The sequence below is a fragment of the Diceros bicornis genome, chromosome 15 (genome assembly GCF_020826845.1).
Source record: "Diceros bicornis minor isolate mBicDic1 chromosome 15, mDicBic1.mat.cur, whole genome shotgun sequence".
NCBI classification, from domain to species: domain Eukaryota; kingdom Metazoa; phylum Chordata; class Mammalia; order Perissodactyla; family Rhinocerotidae; genus Diceros; species Diceros bicornis.
In genome coordinates this window covers 30,192,769-30,208,467 of record NC_080754.1, presented here as the reverse complement: position 1 = coordinate 30,208,467, position 15,699 = coordinate 30,192,769, and the positions used below count along the sequence as shown (strand labels likewise).

The 15,699-nt window shown below is 53.2% G+C and overlaps 1 protein-coding gene across 1 annotated transcript in view; it reads right to left on the bottom strand.

Annotated features, from left to right (window-relative positions):
* Positions 1-264: 264 nt before the first annotated feature.
* XXYLT1 (xyloside xylosyltransferase 1) overlaps positions 265-15,699 on the bottom strand; it is a 175,416-nt gene continuing 159,981 nt past the window's right edge. Inside the window, exon 4 of the mRNA XM_058556087.1 lies at positions 265-1,836. Coding sequence (XP_058412070.1) covers positions 1,440-1,836 — 397 coding nt within the window. The 3' untranslated portion in view covers positions 265-1,439. The remainder of the gene's footprint in view (positions 1,837-15,699) is intronic.

The window sequence follows — 15,699 nt, the reverse complement described above, 5'->3', positions numbered from 1 at the left end:
CAATGGGGCTGTTTTGGCTCCCAGGAGCAGATGGGCCTCCAATACCTAGAACGAAATGATGCTCTATTTTGAACCTAATACAGCACTACTACCCTCCGCGTTACCCTCTCAGACGAGCTCCCCTTTAGTCCTCAGAGACCCGCTGTAAGCACACTCAGCTTAATCACGTGGACAGGGAGACTCTGAGTGACACTGATTACACTTGACTCAGAACCTTCGTGCAGCGGAAAACTGTGATCAGAGAACAAACAACATAAGTCACTGTGTTCTCAAAGATTATTTATTAGCTATTCTCACTCACAGCGAGAAGAAATAAAAAAGTAAATAAAATAAGATGAAAACCCAACAACATCTCTTCCCCAAGGACCTCAGCTGGACTATACAACATGGACCACGAGTGGCTCCATGTTTGCAGCCTCCTTACAGGAGAACTCATTAAAGGAAGAAATAAAGAAATGACACCCTAATTTCTTCTAAGGCACAGGGTCTGACGTGGTGCAAGAAGAAAATCAGGACCATTTCTCTAAATAAAGAGACTAGAATGCTTACAAGCCTAAGAGCGACGCTCCTTCCAAGCCACACGGCTACACTCAGGCACTGCTGGGCTCCTCTTTGGGAGTCTTCCCAGTCCGGACAATTCTACTGCATGTCCTTGGGGGTGGCCAGTCTGGGTTCTTTGATGGCGGATTTGATTTCTGGGCACAGTCTGGTCACCTGGAGCTGGCTCAGATGAATAAGGGATAATGAGGTTCTGGGACGATGTTGGGAGATAAAAGCTGGGAACGCTGGAATAACAAGACCAGTTTTCTTTGTGGGCCACAGTTGGTGCTGAAGGCCCTCCCCAAAGAGGTGGTGATGCTGACACCTACACCAGGTGATGTGAGCATCGGGGAATAAACACACGACCTCCTGGGGCACGCACATGGAAGGTCGGCATTCGTTTGGTGCTTAAAACTCTGGGCCGCTTGTTAAAACCCTGGCTCATGCATTTAGAGCTCACTGGGAGCTGCTGCAGCACTGTTTGTTCTGTCTCGCCTGTCAATTTAAAATAAATTTATATTTGGTCCCAGAAAGGCCGGTTCTTAAAAGGATTTCCATTCTTTGGGGGCTGAAGGCAAGAGGCACCATTTTCTTTCCTTGCTTCTCTTCAAACGCTTGCTTTCTGGCCCACAGGAAGATGTCTCCATGTTTGCCCTTCAGGATGCCTGGTCCCCCGGGGAAGGAAAACGGTCCCGAGCACCAGCAATGTGCAGGCCAGTTGTCACCGGGTGGACTCGGGACAGCGACCCGCGGGCTGGGAGAGCTGCAGCACCTGATCACAAAGGACGTCCCTGCAGTGTCTCTCTAGGAGTTCAGACCCCGCCCCTCGGCCTGTCCCAGAGGCGCCCCTCTGCTCCCCCAGATGCAGAGGCCTGAGGGCACGGCAGGCGAGCCTGCACCTAGACCTCTGGGATCGGGGTGTTGCAGTTCCCGTGGTAGATCTTGACGTGGCCCTCGCACCGGAAGTAGGCCTCGAAGACGTCGCCGTAGCCGTGGTCCCTCCACCAGGTGCAGAGCTGCCGGTTCCAGGTGCAGTCCAGCACGTGGAAGAGCTCGGGGTGCTCCATGCCGATCATGGTGAAGAAGTCCTGGTCCCCGAGGTGGCCGCGGAAGTGGTACTTGTCGGCCAGCCGCTGCACCTGCGCCGGCTCCAGCAGGCGGCTGTAGAGCGGGGACTGGCGCATGGCCTCCAGGTTCAGCAGCATCACCCCGCTGTTGAAGCCAGGGAGCCCCTCGGGGGGAGGGCCTCCAACCCGGGTCTTGGGGTTCTCATGGCGGAACTGCCAGAACGTGTGCCTGGGAAGGGGAAAGCGAACAGATTTAGTGCCGTTTGTGGGGGTGAAACAGTTCGCCTGCCCTCTTCCCCTGGTCTTCACAACCCCCTGGAGGGAGATGCCATTCTCACCTCCAGTTTTATAGTTAGGAAAACCGAAACATTCTGAGGTTCAGAATCTGCATCATACCTCCAGCAAGCGGCAGTGTGGGAACTTGGACCCAGGTCTCCTGATTCCAAGCCTCATGTTCTTCCCACCGCCCTCTGCTGCCCCAGATGACATCGTCGTCGCCATCGGGAACATTTGCGTGGACTTAGGAAGCCCCAGGCACTGCACTAGATCCGCTCATTTACTCCTCACCACACTCCTACGAGATGATACGTCACTTCATGGCTGAGGAAACTGACGCACAGAGAGGTTGAGTAACTCGCCCAAGTCACACAGCTAGTCAGCAGCAGAAGCAGGGACTAAACCCAGGCATCTGGCTCCGGAGTCCGCTTCTTAAGGAGCAAGAATCTAGGTGGAACTTTCCACCCCCTTGTCTTTGTTTGTGATCTTGAAAAGGAGAAGAGAGAGAGGAGTGGGGGAAGCAATTCTCAATGGCGAGCTGGAAAAGACATAGGAAGCTAAACGCAGGCTGAAATAAAACAGTTTTCTGCTTTAGAACAAGCCTCATTCATTAGGATCCCCAGCCTAGCATTTCTGAAAGGTTGGGCAGGGGCGGGAGGCCTGAAACAGCTCAGGGCCCACCCCCGGGGTTGGGGGAAAAGCAGCTGTGGATAGCCAGGTAGAATTATGGCTGTTTTGGAGGGAATGTCACCTCAATTTCAATCCCTCTCTAGGCAGATGTAGAAATCTGATCTAGGTCCACAGTTCACGGGACGTTAGTACCAGGGGAACCCTTCTAGGTCGTCTATCCAAATGCTGCCATTTAGAGAAGGGAAGTCAGGTCCAGAAACCTTCCCGCGGGTGACATGGTTAGAGCACTGGCCATTCTGTTCTCCAACCTCCTTAATATCAACATCCTGTGTGTTCTGCAAGGGGTGGGCAGCAGGAGGGGGCACAGAGGGTCCCGGGCTCCAATCCCGAGGGATGAAGTCACAGCAGAGGGGCCTGTGACTTGGAGGAAGGAGGAAAGACGGAGGGCACTGTGTAGTGGGCAGGGGGCAGGAGCGGGGCAGGCGAGTGTTCTACATCAGACTACATCCCACCCATTTTTACCAGCTTCATCCTTTCTCTAGAGAGTCCATGGGGTGGGCAACCCATCATGGTAAATCCGATTCTGCTCCCTGCCTGGCAATGCCACCCCTCTGGCTTCCCACAGAGACAGTCCCCAACCAGTCACAGGGTAGGAGCTGTGTGGCAAAGTGTACGGTGCAGCGGAAACAAAACCAGAGACCTGGCCCAGGGTGGGCCCCAGCAATCCATTTTCCAGTTCCAACACATTTCTCTGTGTCTAGGAATAAAGAAACCTTCCTTGAGGTCTCGAGTATCACAAAGGGGCCGAAAGTTTGCTCCCGGCCAGGGTAAAGCATTCCCTTTGGACATTCTTACAAAGAGAATACACAGGTTCCTTGTCTGAGCTTTGCCATCACTGGACTGTGAGCAGCACAGAGCTCGGGCACCTGCTTGGTGATAACAACCTTGGCAAAAAGAAGCTTCCAAAGCAAACTGAGATGCTGGAGTCCATCTAGCCACAAAAGCCTGCAGAGATGGGATCATGGGGGGTTGGAATGCAGTTCAGCAAATGTTTGTTCATTTTACCATATTTCCTCAGGTTGCAAGCCAGCTAAAATTCTACCAAACAGACCTGGGCCTCCACAGCATGGTAGAGGAGGGACTCTCCAACTGGAGAGGGGGTGCTTTACTGCCAAGGCCCTCGATTCACTCATCAGGGGTGAGAACAGGAACATTCACCGGGGAGGAGACCCCAGGGAAAGACGACGGCAGTGGAGAGGCAGAGCCAGTGCCTGCAGAGCTCCTGGACCACCTCCTATGCTAGCGAGCCCACCTGCTCTTTGTACTCCCCTCACGGTTCCGTCTCCTCCCTTCCCAGAGGACCAGGGGAGGGAGAATGCGGCACAGGCTGGCAGTGTGGGATGTGGGGTCAAGTCTGCCTCCCCTCTCTGTGAGATCTCCCAGGACCGCCACCACTTCTTCTTCTTCAGTATAGCAGAGCCTCAGGAAGGATGAGGCGACTGACAAAGAATGATGGAAAAGTCGGTGCAGTTCAGGCTAGAGAGCCTTCCATGTTGGCTGGAACCCAGGGCAGGAAAATGTCAGGACACAAAGTCGCAGCTGCTGGGAGAAAACCCGCTGCTTCTCTGTGCACTCAGTTCCCCACCGCTGATCTATTCTAGGGGAGAGAAAGGAGCAGGGAACTGTGAGAGGGGGCTCAGATGTTTTCAAAGGGTTTAGAAGAGTTTCTACTCTGGAGCAAGCTGGGAGCAGAGAGGCCATCTACAGCCCTGGGGCACCCTTACCAACCTCAGCATGGAAGCCCCCTCAAATCTTCCATCTATGCAAGAGTGACCTGGCACCAAACTGAACAGGCCCAGGACAGAAGGGTCAGAGGCAGAGAGAGAAAGACAGAGCATCCCTCCAGGCAGAGACCATAACCCAGGTGGCTCCTAGGAACATAATGCCTAGCACCACTGCTCACTCAGGATGAAGAGGCATTTTATAACAAAGAGGCAGAAAGAACCAGGTCTGGGACGTCAGCACATTATGGTTTGTAAGAAGAAGCAAAGGAGGAACAGGAAATTGGAAACGCAAGCTGCCCAGGGTGTCTGCTGAAGCAGAAACACAGCCTGAAAATGAACCAATGAGTCTCTAAGTACAAATATCTTCCCAGGGTGCCCCTGTTCAAAGCATTCCTAGTACCCCCAAATGAACTCAGAAAAACAGAGAGGCCAGTTAGGAGAATGGCAGGTTTCTCTGGCCTCCAAGTCAGCTGATTCTTGTGGAGGAGCTGTGCCAGCCTTGGGGTAGAGAGAGTGGTACAGGGTCAGGGATGTGGAAGGGATTAGCATTCACATAAGGGGCTCTGATACCATGTGAAATGGCCTAACAAGGAGGTATCACTAAGTCCTCATCCGCCGCAGCATGGCGAGGGTTGCAAAGCCCTCCTACATTCTCTCCCTCAGCTCCTTCTCTCCAGCTGTGCAAGAACATTATTGCCTGCATTTTAACAAGGAAGGAACAGAGGTCCTCAGTTTGTCAAGGGCAGGGCCCCAACAGGAATCCAGGGATTCTGGTCTCTAATGTCCCTTTCATTTTTGACGGCCTCAGATTCTATGGGCTAATGTTCCAAGGAGCAGCACTTGGATTCCAATCTTATTTCTGAATTTGGCTGGTGCACCCCAAGGCCATGGGCACGGGGGACCAGGCCATCATCAGGTGACATAGCTGCCACTGGCGCCTTACTGACTCGGGGGTGGGACCCGAGAGCCTCTCTGAGGCAGGTCAGTGAGGGCCCCAGACCCTTGCCTTCCTCACAGGCCACTGCCAGGGGCATGCGTTGAGGCTGCAGAAAGCCGCTCTATGAATGCAGGTATCTGGTTCTGAGTCCTGGAGCTTCCAGAAGTTTCTCAGGTTAACCTCCCATGCCCACAACCCAGCCATGTGGCCCTGCCTAATTGTCTGGATTTGGGCCTGTGCAGAGGCTTGTTCCCATCCTCCACGGTCACCTGGAAACTCACAGTAGAGGGGATAAGGTTTCTTCCCCTTTAGAAATTCAACTGCGAAACAAGCCCCCATGCAGATGGTCCATTGCAAATACTGAGTCCTTCCAGAAGTCAACAAGGCTTATCAGGAAAATACAAATTAAGAACTTTCAAGTTTCACATTCTTCCAATTATGGGTGATGAATTTTCTAGATTTTTTTACATCAAGTATGTCCTAATAATCATAAAAAAGGCTATTAAAAACTAATGAACTAGTTTTCATGAAGAAAACCCATCTTTGTGGAAAGAGGTATTTGAAATAATTTTGAAAACCGAAGTCATTTCCTCCCTCAGGTCTTTCCCTGATGATCACTGTGAAGGTCACTCCAACAAGTCTCTCAACCAGAGACCCTGGCCAGAGAATCTAAAGCTCATGTTCTCCAGAAAAGAACACACATTGCCATGAATAATCCCTTTCTCCTCCTCCTACCACCCCAAATCACAGATCCTGTTGACTCCCTGTCTCTTCATGATTTTTTTCTCCTGGCTTGGCCTTTCTCAGCTCCTAAGGCTCAGAGGTTTCCACTTCCACTTCAAGAGGGAGAAGCAAAGATGGGAACACACACTGAGCCTGGGCAATTCCACAAGGCTCCCCAGGAAGGTTCTAGAAGCCTGTGCTGACTCAGGCTGAGTTCAAGCTGTAGGCTCTCAGGCAAAGAAGGCTCTGTTTTAGGTCTGAGATTCATAAGGACAGCATCATATGTGGTACGTCTCCTCATGGTGGCTCACCCCTCAAGTGTTCATCAGAGCCGAGTACAAAGTCACTAACGAGCAAGGGAGGCTGGGTCTCCTCCCCGAGGAAGCACACCGTCTGGAGGTGTCTAATCAGCGACGGCCGGAATCAGGAAACACTATTTCCCTTATGCCCATGCTTGTGTACCAGGCCCAATTAGCTCTTGTTTGACTTGGAAGGGACGCTCTTTTCCAGTCCTCTGAGAGGAAAGGTCAGGAGGGAAGAGCGACACTCGGTGGCAGCCTGGTGTTCCATCCGCCCCAAGTCCTGTGAGGTAACCAGGGGCAGTTCTGGGTGATGTGGGCTGATTTCAGAGCAATGACACTCTCAGTCCTGCCTTGAGCTCAAGCTCAAGTTCTGTGGGATGGGCACCTACTCTTCGGTTCTCTAGGGGAACCACTAGAGAGAACCACAAACTAGAGAGAGCAGGGGCTTCCTGGAGAGTGCGGCCACCACAAAGCTTTAAGCTGCCCATTTCCTCAGGGCATTCTTTCCTGCCAAGACTCACAAGTGACCTTATCAGGATCTCTTGTTAGCAAGGCCTGGAGCAGTATAGGTCTCTAGCTCTGCTGGACAGAGAGGGTAAGAAACGTTCCCCAAGTCACACAGGCTATTGGTGGGAAGACTGACAGGGGCCCCTCTTGGAACCACAGCCTACCAGAACCTGAAGACACCTACAGCCTCCTAGTTCACATTCCCATTTTACAGATGAGGAAACTGAGGCTCAGAAATTGCCCTGCCTGTAGTCACACTGCTGAAAGTCACACCACGATCCCAGGCCAACCACTTGTGCTTCTCCATAAATGCCTCTGCTCAGAGAAGGCAACTGCTCCCTCCCACCCCCAAACAAGCCGTGTGACGAGGTGAGGCAGCGCAGCTCAGACAATGCCAGCCTTTCAGGAGGCACAGAGGTTGTGCTTTCTGATCTGCCAGGGACTACCCCCTCCAAGCCCAACACACCTGCACCTGGAAGGGGAGCTGGGCACCAAAAGGACTAATGGCCTCACTTGGGGCAACAGGAGAAAAATAAAGCAGGTGGAAGATGTGTGCCTCATTTGCAGGACCTCATAAGAAACGTGTGTTGGCTTTCAAACACCAGGCCTGTTTGCAGGCCAGCAACTGAGTTTCCACACCACAGTATGCCCAGGACCGGGAGAGGAGGCAACTGCGGGTGGAGTTCGGGCCCTCTGCTTCACAGGCTGAGAGGGCACCTGGGCAGAGCTGGCGGCAGCCCTCAGTGCTAGAAGCAGGTTGCCTGGCAGGACATGAAAGGACTTCTGGGGTCCTGAGACCCAACGGGGGAGGCACTGCAGGGGTTTCCTCAAGGCCCTCCTCCCACTTGAGCCACAGCCTCCTCCCCTCCAGAAGGAACAAGCATCGGGGCCTCCTGTGCACCCCTCCTTCCCCTCCCGGCCCAGCCTCGCTGCAGCCTCTCCCCACACCAGAGGCTGCAATTGCTTCTGCTTTGCAAACTCCTGGCATCTCTGCATGGCCAGCCCCAGTGTGAGAGAATGGGGGCTCATGGAAGTGAGATGACCTGAGGAGGGTCTGGGGGAGAAGAGGAGGGAGAAAGGAGTTGACGTCTGCTGAGCACACCTTCCCATAGTCTGTGTTTTTTGAACTTTGCCACATTGGAGCGTTCAGCTGGGGGAGGGAGGTCACAACGGGGCGCTGGGCTAGCTATTACAGGAGCCGAGTTTTCTAGAGAGCCAACTCTGTTATGACCCGTATGGTGGTCTCTTTCATTTTTACCTACAAGACCACTGAGCTCTCTGTATTAGTTTGCTAGGGCTGCTGTAACAAAGTACCACAAATGGGCTGGCTTAAATAACAGAGATTTATTCTCCCGGTTCTAGAGGCTGGAAGTTCCTTCTAAGGGCTGTGAGGGAGAATCTGTTCCATGCCTCTCCCAAGCTTCTGGTGGCCACGTGGGCTTCCTCCCACACCTGCTGCCCCCGTGAACACAGGTAGGTAGGGCTGGGGAATTCACCATCACTCAATCCGACAACCACTGGAGATGCATGTGCCTGAACTGAGCTAGGCCCTGGAGGGCTGCATGGGGGCGGGGGCCTGGGGGAGGGACAGAGATGATGGAGGAAGAGGCATTGGAGGGTTCCAACAGGCAGAGGGAACTCTGAGGGGCTTCAAGCCTGGGTTATTACAGGGATGGTGGAGCCACTAGCAGCCACGGCAAGGTAGGAGGAGGAAAAGGGGAATGGCCCGTGCAGTCTTGAACAGACGCCAGTGAGAACAGTGGCGTGGAAAAGCCCAGCAGGTGGCTGGATACAGGTCACAAGCATAGAATGCAAAGCAGGCACAACAGAATTCTGGAGAGCGCTGACATTTAGGGGGCAGAAGAAGAGGAGTCAGGAAGGATGTAGGACCTTGGAGTAGCCCAGCCACCTGTCCCCCACACTGATGGCCTGAGCAGCTGGTACTGTCTCAGGCTGTGGGCCCTCTCTTTGCCCACACTCTAATGCAGACACTGATCTGGACAGAATGAGAGCCTAGACAGGACTAAGTATCTCCACCCCTCCCCTCCCCAAGTAGAGACCAACTCTGCCGCCAACCCCCTTGACCCCAGGGATGCACACTGCCTCCCCCCAACACTTCCAAGACTGTCCTCCCACAATCCATCGCACCCTGCACCATCAGTCTACCTGCCTCCTCGCCCCCCTGCTTGTCACCTCTGCCCACCATCCATACCTTCTTCCTCTCTGCTCCCTCCCTAGGGACACCCTCAGTAATTGCAATGGCCATGATGATGGCCTCACCTTGGCCTCAGGGTCTTCAAACCCCACTTAAGCTACCCACTCGGCTCTCCCTCCGTGAACCTTGCCACCAGAAGGCACTCTGCTCCAATGACAGACGGGGAACTGAGACAGATCCCCTCTGACCACAATGTTCCCATGAAACCCGCTCTTCAGCCCTTTGGGAGCCTACCTCTCTCTCATCTCTAGATCGTCAGTCTCTCTGGATCCTCCTTGCTCCCCACCCACTCTAAACTGGCCCCCCGGCACCTCACCGCATGCCGAGAATATGACAGTGTTGAAAGCTGCAGAGTGAGAGCTTGGAAATGGTGCAGGAGGTGACCGAGACCTTTGAGAGAGGTGAGTGAGAGACCATGAGGCCAGACACTTAGCCCCGGGGAGCACATGCACAGGAGGGAACCGATGCAGGGAAGGCAGGGGGCACCTCACAGCCAGGAGACGGTAGAGGGAAGAATATTTACAGAGACGGAGAGCAGAGCACGTCTATCCGCCAAGGGAAGGGAACGTGCACGCCAGAGGAGAAGGTGGATGCCAGACTGAAGAGAAGAAATAGGGTGAATGGCAGGGCGGGTGCTGGAGGAATGACAATCATGATAACGGCAAGTATTCAATGAGTACTTACTACGTGCCAGGCCCTGTTTTAACTCCTCAAATGTATTAACTCATTCAATGTTTGTAACAAACAAATGAGGAAGTATTATCATCTCCATGTTATAGATGAGGGAGATGTGATAGGGAAATAGAAAACATTTGCTCAAGGTCGGAGGAGCCAGGCAGAAGAGTTTGCCAAGAAGGGGGAAATCCTGGGACACATCTGAGAAATGAGGAGACGCAGCAGTTCCGAGGTGGGAGTTAGGGATATTGCAAAAGCTCATTTTTGATGAACTCTAAATCTTGGGAAGGTAAGAGGTGAAGTCATCTATGGAGATAGAGGGACCGGGGTGCAAATAAGGATTTGAGAAAGAGAAATCGTTTATAAGGGCCCTTGGGAAACGAAACTCAGAATCAATAGAAGATGAATGAAAGGACTGCCAGAGTATTGAGGGCAGGAGTGGGGTCGGGAAAGCCTGGGATTGACAACCGGAATATGTCTTATTTATCTTTGTGTCTTGAGAGCCTAGCATGGGCATTTGATTCACGGCAGGCCCTTGAGAACTGTCAAGTTTCAAATGGATGGATGGATGGATGAAAGAATGAAGGAATGAGAGTCTGTAAAATCAGATGGCAGAAATTTAACAGAGGAGAATGTTGAATGAAGGTGGTGGAACAATAGCTCAGAAAGGCAGGTGGGGGAGAATATGCCCTGGGCCCTGTGAGCTGGAGCCACCTCCCTCCAGTGTCTTCACTGGAGGGAGCCAGGTCTCCCTGAGGGTGCGGACAGAGAAGGCAAGGCAGAGAAGTTGGCCCCGTGAGCCCAGGAATCCACATCTGTGATGATGTCAGTGTGACAAAGGTTAGCAATGAAGAGGCCCAGATGGTAACCTGACCTGGGGTGCCCACAGCCCTCTGGACAACATCCTTCCTAGTGCTGGCCCTGGAAGACCCCCCTGGCCTCCAAGTACCGGAGCTTGTACGTCACCGCTAAGAGCAGCTGGGAGAGAAATCTGGCGGGAGCCCCAGGACCCAATCAAGAGATCGCAGGGCCTGCAGCCAGCAGGCTGGGCTGGTGAGGACCCACATGAGTTGGCCTGGCCTGGGTGGTCAGGCCCCAGCTCAGCTAAACAATCCTGCCCGTTCCCTGAAGTTGGGCTGAGGGAGGGACTATCATCAGGGTGAAGACAAAGCCAGACAGTCACCTTCAGAATCAGCTTGCTGCCCCCAAGAGCCCTACGGCACAAGGGCACACAGGAGAGAAGTGCCCAGGACACATGCGGAGGTGCTTTCTGGGACAGTGAGCAGAATGTAGGTGTGTGCGGTAAGGGTGATGGGGAGGGGTATGGATGGAATTTAACCTTGTGCCCAGAATTAACCTCAATCAATCCAGCCCAGCGCTCTTCACCCTCACAGAAGGGGGTGTTCCAACCCGGGAACCAGACGCTGGGGAAACTACCTGGCCGTGGCTAATCCAGGCACAAAGGCAACCAAGCTGTAGCAAAATGTGCTACTTTTCAGGTCCAGGAAAAAATCTGTGAGCCCTCCCATTTCATCTAAACCAACCTCTACCTTTGTCCGCCCCTGCTCGTTGTCCTACACATCTGTGACATAGGTCTTGGTCAAGGGTAAAAATAGTGATTGGCACATTGACACAAATGCTGAGGATCTTCCACTTGTCAGGCACAGAGCAAGGCACTGTGGGGGGACAGTGAGGGGCCAGACACAGGCCCTGCCCCGCGGGGGCCTGTTATGGGCGGCAGCACTTCTCAGATGGGGCATTTCTGACAAGCTCCCAGGTAATGCTGATGCTGCTGGCCTGAGGATCATGCTCAGAAGAAAAAAAGGGCATTTTTATTATTTTTATAAAGAGATGAAAACCACAAGAGCAGCAATGATATCATTTAATCTTGAAAATGGCCATAAAATGGCATACCCACTTGCAAATTTTTTACAAATTTTATGCTGATATTTACTGCCTTCTCACTTTGTCGTAGTCCTGGGGTTGGGGTTGGGGGGACCCGATGAGGAAGTGCCAGGAGGGAGGGCCACCTTCCACCCCTGCGGATTAGCAATCAGTCTGGGGTGGAGAGGCAGAACAGGTGTGTATTACTTTTCCACTGCCTTCAAAAAAAGTACCAGCATCATGGGGTTAAGAATGCAGGTTCTGGGGTCAGACAGTCCAGGTTCAAATCTTGGTCTTCTGCTCACTACCCTGGAAAAGGAACTAAAACTCTCTGTGCTTTAGGCTTCTCACATGGAAACAGGCTTGTTGAGAGGATTTTATGAGATAACACACGTAAAAGGCTCAAAAGGATCAGAGGAGATGCAAGCTGCAGACAGGTCAAGTTCGGTGATAAGCAGTGTGGATTCTCTTTGGCAAACCACATGCTTCCCCCACCTCGTCTGTGGCAGGCAGGGGTCCTGAGCCTGTTCGCCAGGCTCTGACCCTGGGCAAGTCACTTCCTCTCCTGGGGCCTCAGTTCCTGCATCTGTTAAACAGATTAATCAGGCCTAGGATTCATCATCCATGAAACTTTTGGGGTAAACTTCAAGGGAATGTAGTAATCACCAAACTCCAATAATTCATCTTTAAATGCAGTGTGTGAGTACAATGTGGGTATTTTTTTTTTTTTTAGTTATTTGCTTTTGTTTCAAAAACCCATTTCCATGTATCAACAAAGCCCCACCATCTGTCTGGTGTTGGGCATCTGGGTGTTCCCCAATATCAGCCCTGCAGCCATGTGCCGTGTGTCGGGGGACGGCGCAAGGGGCAATCACTGTGTTTGTTTATTTCTACTGAGTCTTTACTTTTGTCCTGGGGGGGGTGCTTATAGATACAGGTTTCAGGAATTAGGGGTGGACGTTCCTAGTTTTTTGCCTCCCTCCCTCCCTTCCTGGAGATTTCACGGATGTTCCTGAAACCTGCCCGTCTTCTCTCCCCCTGGTGCCGCTCTCTGAACAGCTGTGCAGGAGCAGCCGGGAGGAATGGGCAGGGCAGGAAAACTCCCCCTTCTCTCAGTTATTTCAGCATAAGAGCACGGAAGCTCCGTGGGAGTGGGAGTCAAAGCAGGGGTATATCCCCTCCCCACGCCCCCACCACAAGCTGTAGACGGCTGCCCATCCACAGGTCACAGGGGCACAGACACCAGGCCTCAGCCTCATGCAGCCGAGCGAGCGGCCAGGAAGCTCAGTTAACCCCCTCCCCACCGAGATGGTCCCTGGGGGCTCCCTCGTGTCTCCCCAGCACCAGAGGCCTCTCTCCTCATCAGCTCCTTCTCAGAAGTCAGGACCATCCATATACCTAAGTCTTCAACACATATCTGTTCAAAGCCTATTACGGACCAAACACTGTACCCGAAATAATGAGGAGGACGAGAATAGCTGCGGCCACTCATTGGAGCCCTTACACAGCTTTACATCCATTCTCCCAATTCCTCACGACAACTACCTATGGTCAGTATTGTTTCCATTTTACAGATAAGGAAATGAAGGCCCAGAGAGGTTAAGTAATGTGCTCATGGTCACACAGCCCTCCTGCACAGCTAAACCCAGAGGTAAGGTTGCAGGGGCAAACGGAGGTGCCCTCCCTACTGAGCATTTTGCTCCCAGAGGGGCCCATGACTGTGTGGAGCCTACAGGGTGTGCTCTCCATCTCCTGTGCTCTCCCTAAGTTCAGAGCCGGCGTGACAAATATCATCAGAGAATGGATTCCCAGAGTGCTTTGGTTCTCAGGGAAGGTCTGGTTGGTGGAGCAGAAGGCAGAATATGGGGATTCCACACACCAAGACTGGCGGGCGGGGGGGTCAGAATTTCATCAGGCCAGTTCCAACCACGGAGGAGGCTGTGTGTAAGGGCGAGAGGACAGGAGGAGTCAACCAGCGTGCTCCCCGCCCAGAGGCACTGGTTCCAGTCGTGGCCTCAGCCCTAGAGCCAAAATCCTATGGCTGAAGAAACCTATAGAGATCACCTGGGAAAACAGAGAGTGGAGGCAACTTGCACAAGGTCACTAGGACATAATAGCTCACACCCCAGGGCACCACAAAGCTAGCTGCGGCCCTTCCCACACCAGCGAGATGGGAGCCTCAGCTTTTGTCTCACGCTTTCCAGACTGTGACTAAGGAAAATCACACTCCTTTTTAGGGTCATAGCACATCCAGTTCTTCCCTAAAATACTTAGGTCAGCCCCTCCTGCCTGTTCTTCACTTGCCACTGTCTTTCCCAAGGATGTCTTTTCCCAACCACCCAAGGATGCTCTCTCCACAAGTCCCACCACTACACACAATCCCAGGACCCCATCGGCCTTGGAAACCAAACCACAGGGATCCATCCCAAACCATCTGTGCAACCGAATCCCAGGGGCATGCCGGGCACTGAGGACACAAAGGTGAACTGCCGAGACCCTTGTCCTGTAGAGCCCACGTTGGATAGGACAACCAGTCAGGATGCTGGGGACAGCTCACCTTGGCTCTTGGCAGGGAAGCCTCTCTGATGCCCAAGACAGGCATCCTGCCAGCCCCAGGAGCTCAGGGTAAGAAAGGGAGGCCACAGAGGCAGCACTTCCCAAATTCTCTCAAAATACCGAAACCTCCAGAGCCCATGCTTCATGTGAGGCGCCACAAGGTCTTCACGTGGACATAACCTTCTCTAGAGCAAAGGGCACTCCCGGTGGGATTCACATTATTCAGGCATTCTAAATCCTCCTGCAGGAGGTCAAGTAGGAAAAGAAACCATCGCCGTTTGAAAGTTCAAGTTGGGGACAAACGGAACCTTAGTGGGGTCCCTGCAGGGCGGTTCAGAGAAGGGGCATGGGCTTTGGAGAGAGAGTATCTGGGTTTGCCCCATGGCTCCACCCCTTTCTGGCCTCTCTGCAGGGGATGGTGACTTGGGACCCGCATCAGAGAGTCGCGGCCTCATTCCTGGCCCTGCGACCTGGCCCCAAGCAATGCAGTGCAGTCCAAGAGAAAGGGAGTAGGAGCTGACCTCCATGTGCCCCCTCACAGCTCTGATAGCCCTGCCATGCCTGCGGGCTGTGGCGGGCATCGATAACCACAATCTGTGTATGGTGACAACTGGGCAGAGTCCAGGACGGATGCGGGCAGACCACTCTGACCCTCAGGCTCATTCTAACCATCCCACCAGGGGCTGGCCCAGGGTTTAGTTCATAGCCTCAGGCCCCCCAGAGCCTCACCCTGGGGCTGTGGTGATGGCACAACCATGTGAGCACCAAGCTCATGCTCAGCACAGGAAAGAGGCACCTACAGAACTGGCTGGGCTAGCCCGCTCCTCCAGCCCAGGGCTAGCCTGGAGGCAGCCACCCCATCCGCCTCTGCCTCCTGTGCTGTGCAGGCCTTCAACAACTCCGTGATGCCCCAAGATGCAGACAGACCGTTCTTGACCTTTTAAGCCTCTCCTCACCCAAGGGCTGCGGGCGCCTGTGCACAGGGGCAGCTGCATCAGAGGGCGTTTGTATAAACAGAGCACACCTGAGCAAATGCCGGGCCTCCAGCCCACCCAAACATCCAGCTTGTCCCCGGGCGGCCCAGTGTCCCCACGCAGCTGGCTGCACTGCGTGCACTGAAGCCTCACAGCTCGACACTCCACTGTGTTTTCGCTTTTTTCTTTGTTTTAAAGAAGGAAAAAAAGAGAAGAAGAAAATCTATGAAACAATCTGTCCTCCTGACAGACCAGCTCAGATCACAATCGTGCGAGGCTGGATCAAGGAGCAACATGACCGGGGGGTTATCAGGACTGTCTGGTTCAGAAAATAAACAACTCCTCAAAGGGCCTGGAATCTCAGCGGCACCCCCACGCCTCAGTGGCTGGAACGGAGGCTCCTTCCCCGTCTCTAAGCACACCAGGGGGTTAAGCAGAGATCACAGACCTGCAGGGGAGAGTCTACACAATTCCAGTCAAAAAGCGTAGCGGCTAGGACAGGGGCTGAGGAGTCAGGCTCCAATCTCAGGACTGCCCCTTCCTAGAGGTGGGACTACGGCCAGTTACTTAACTCTCTGAGTGTGGTCATCTGTAAGACTGAGAATGAGATTTTTTTTTTTTTTTGGTGA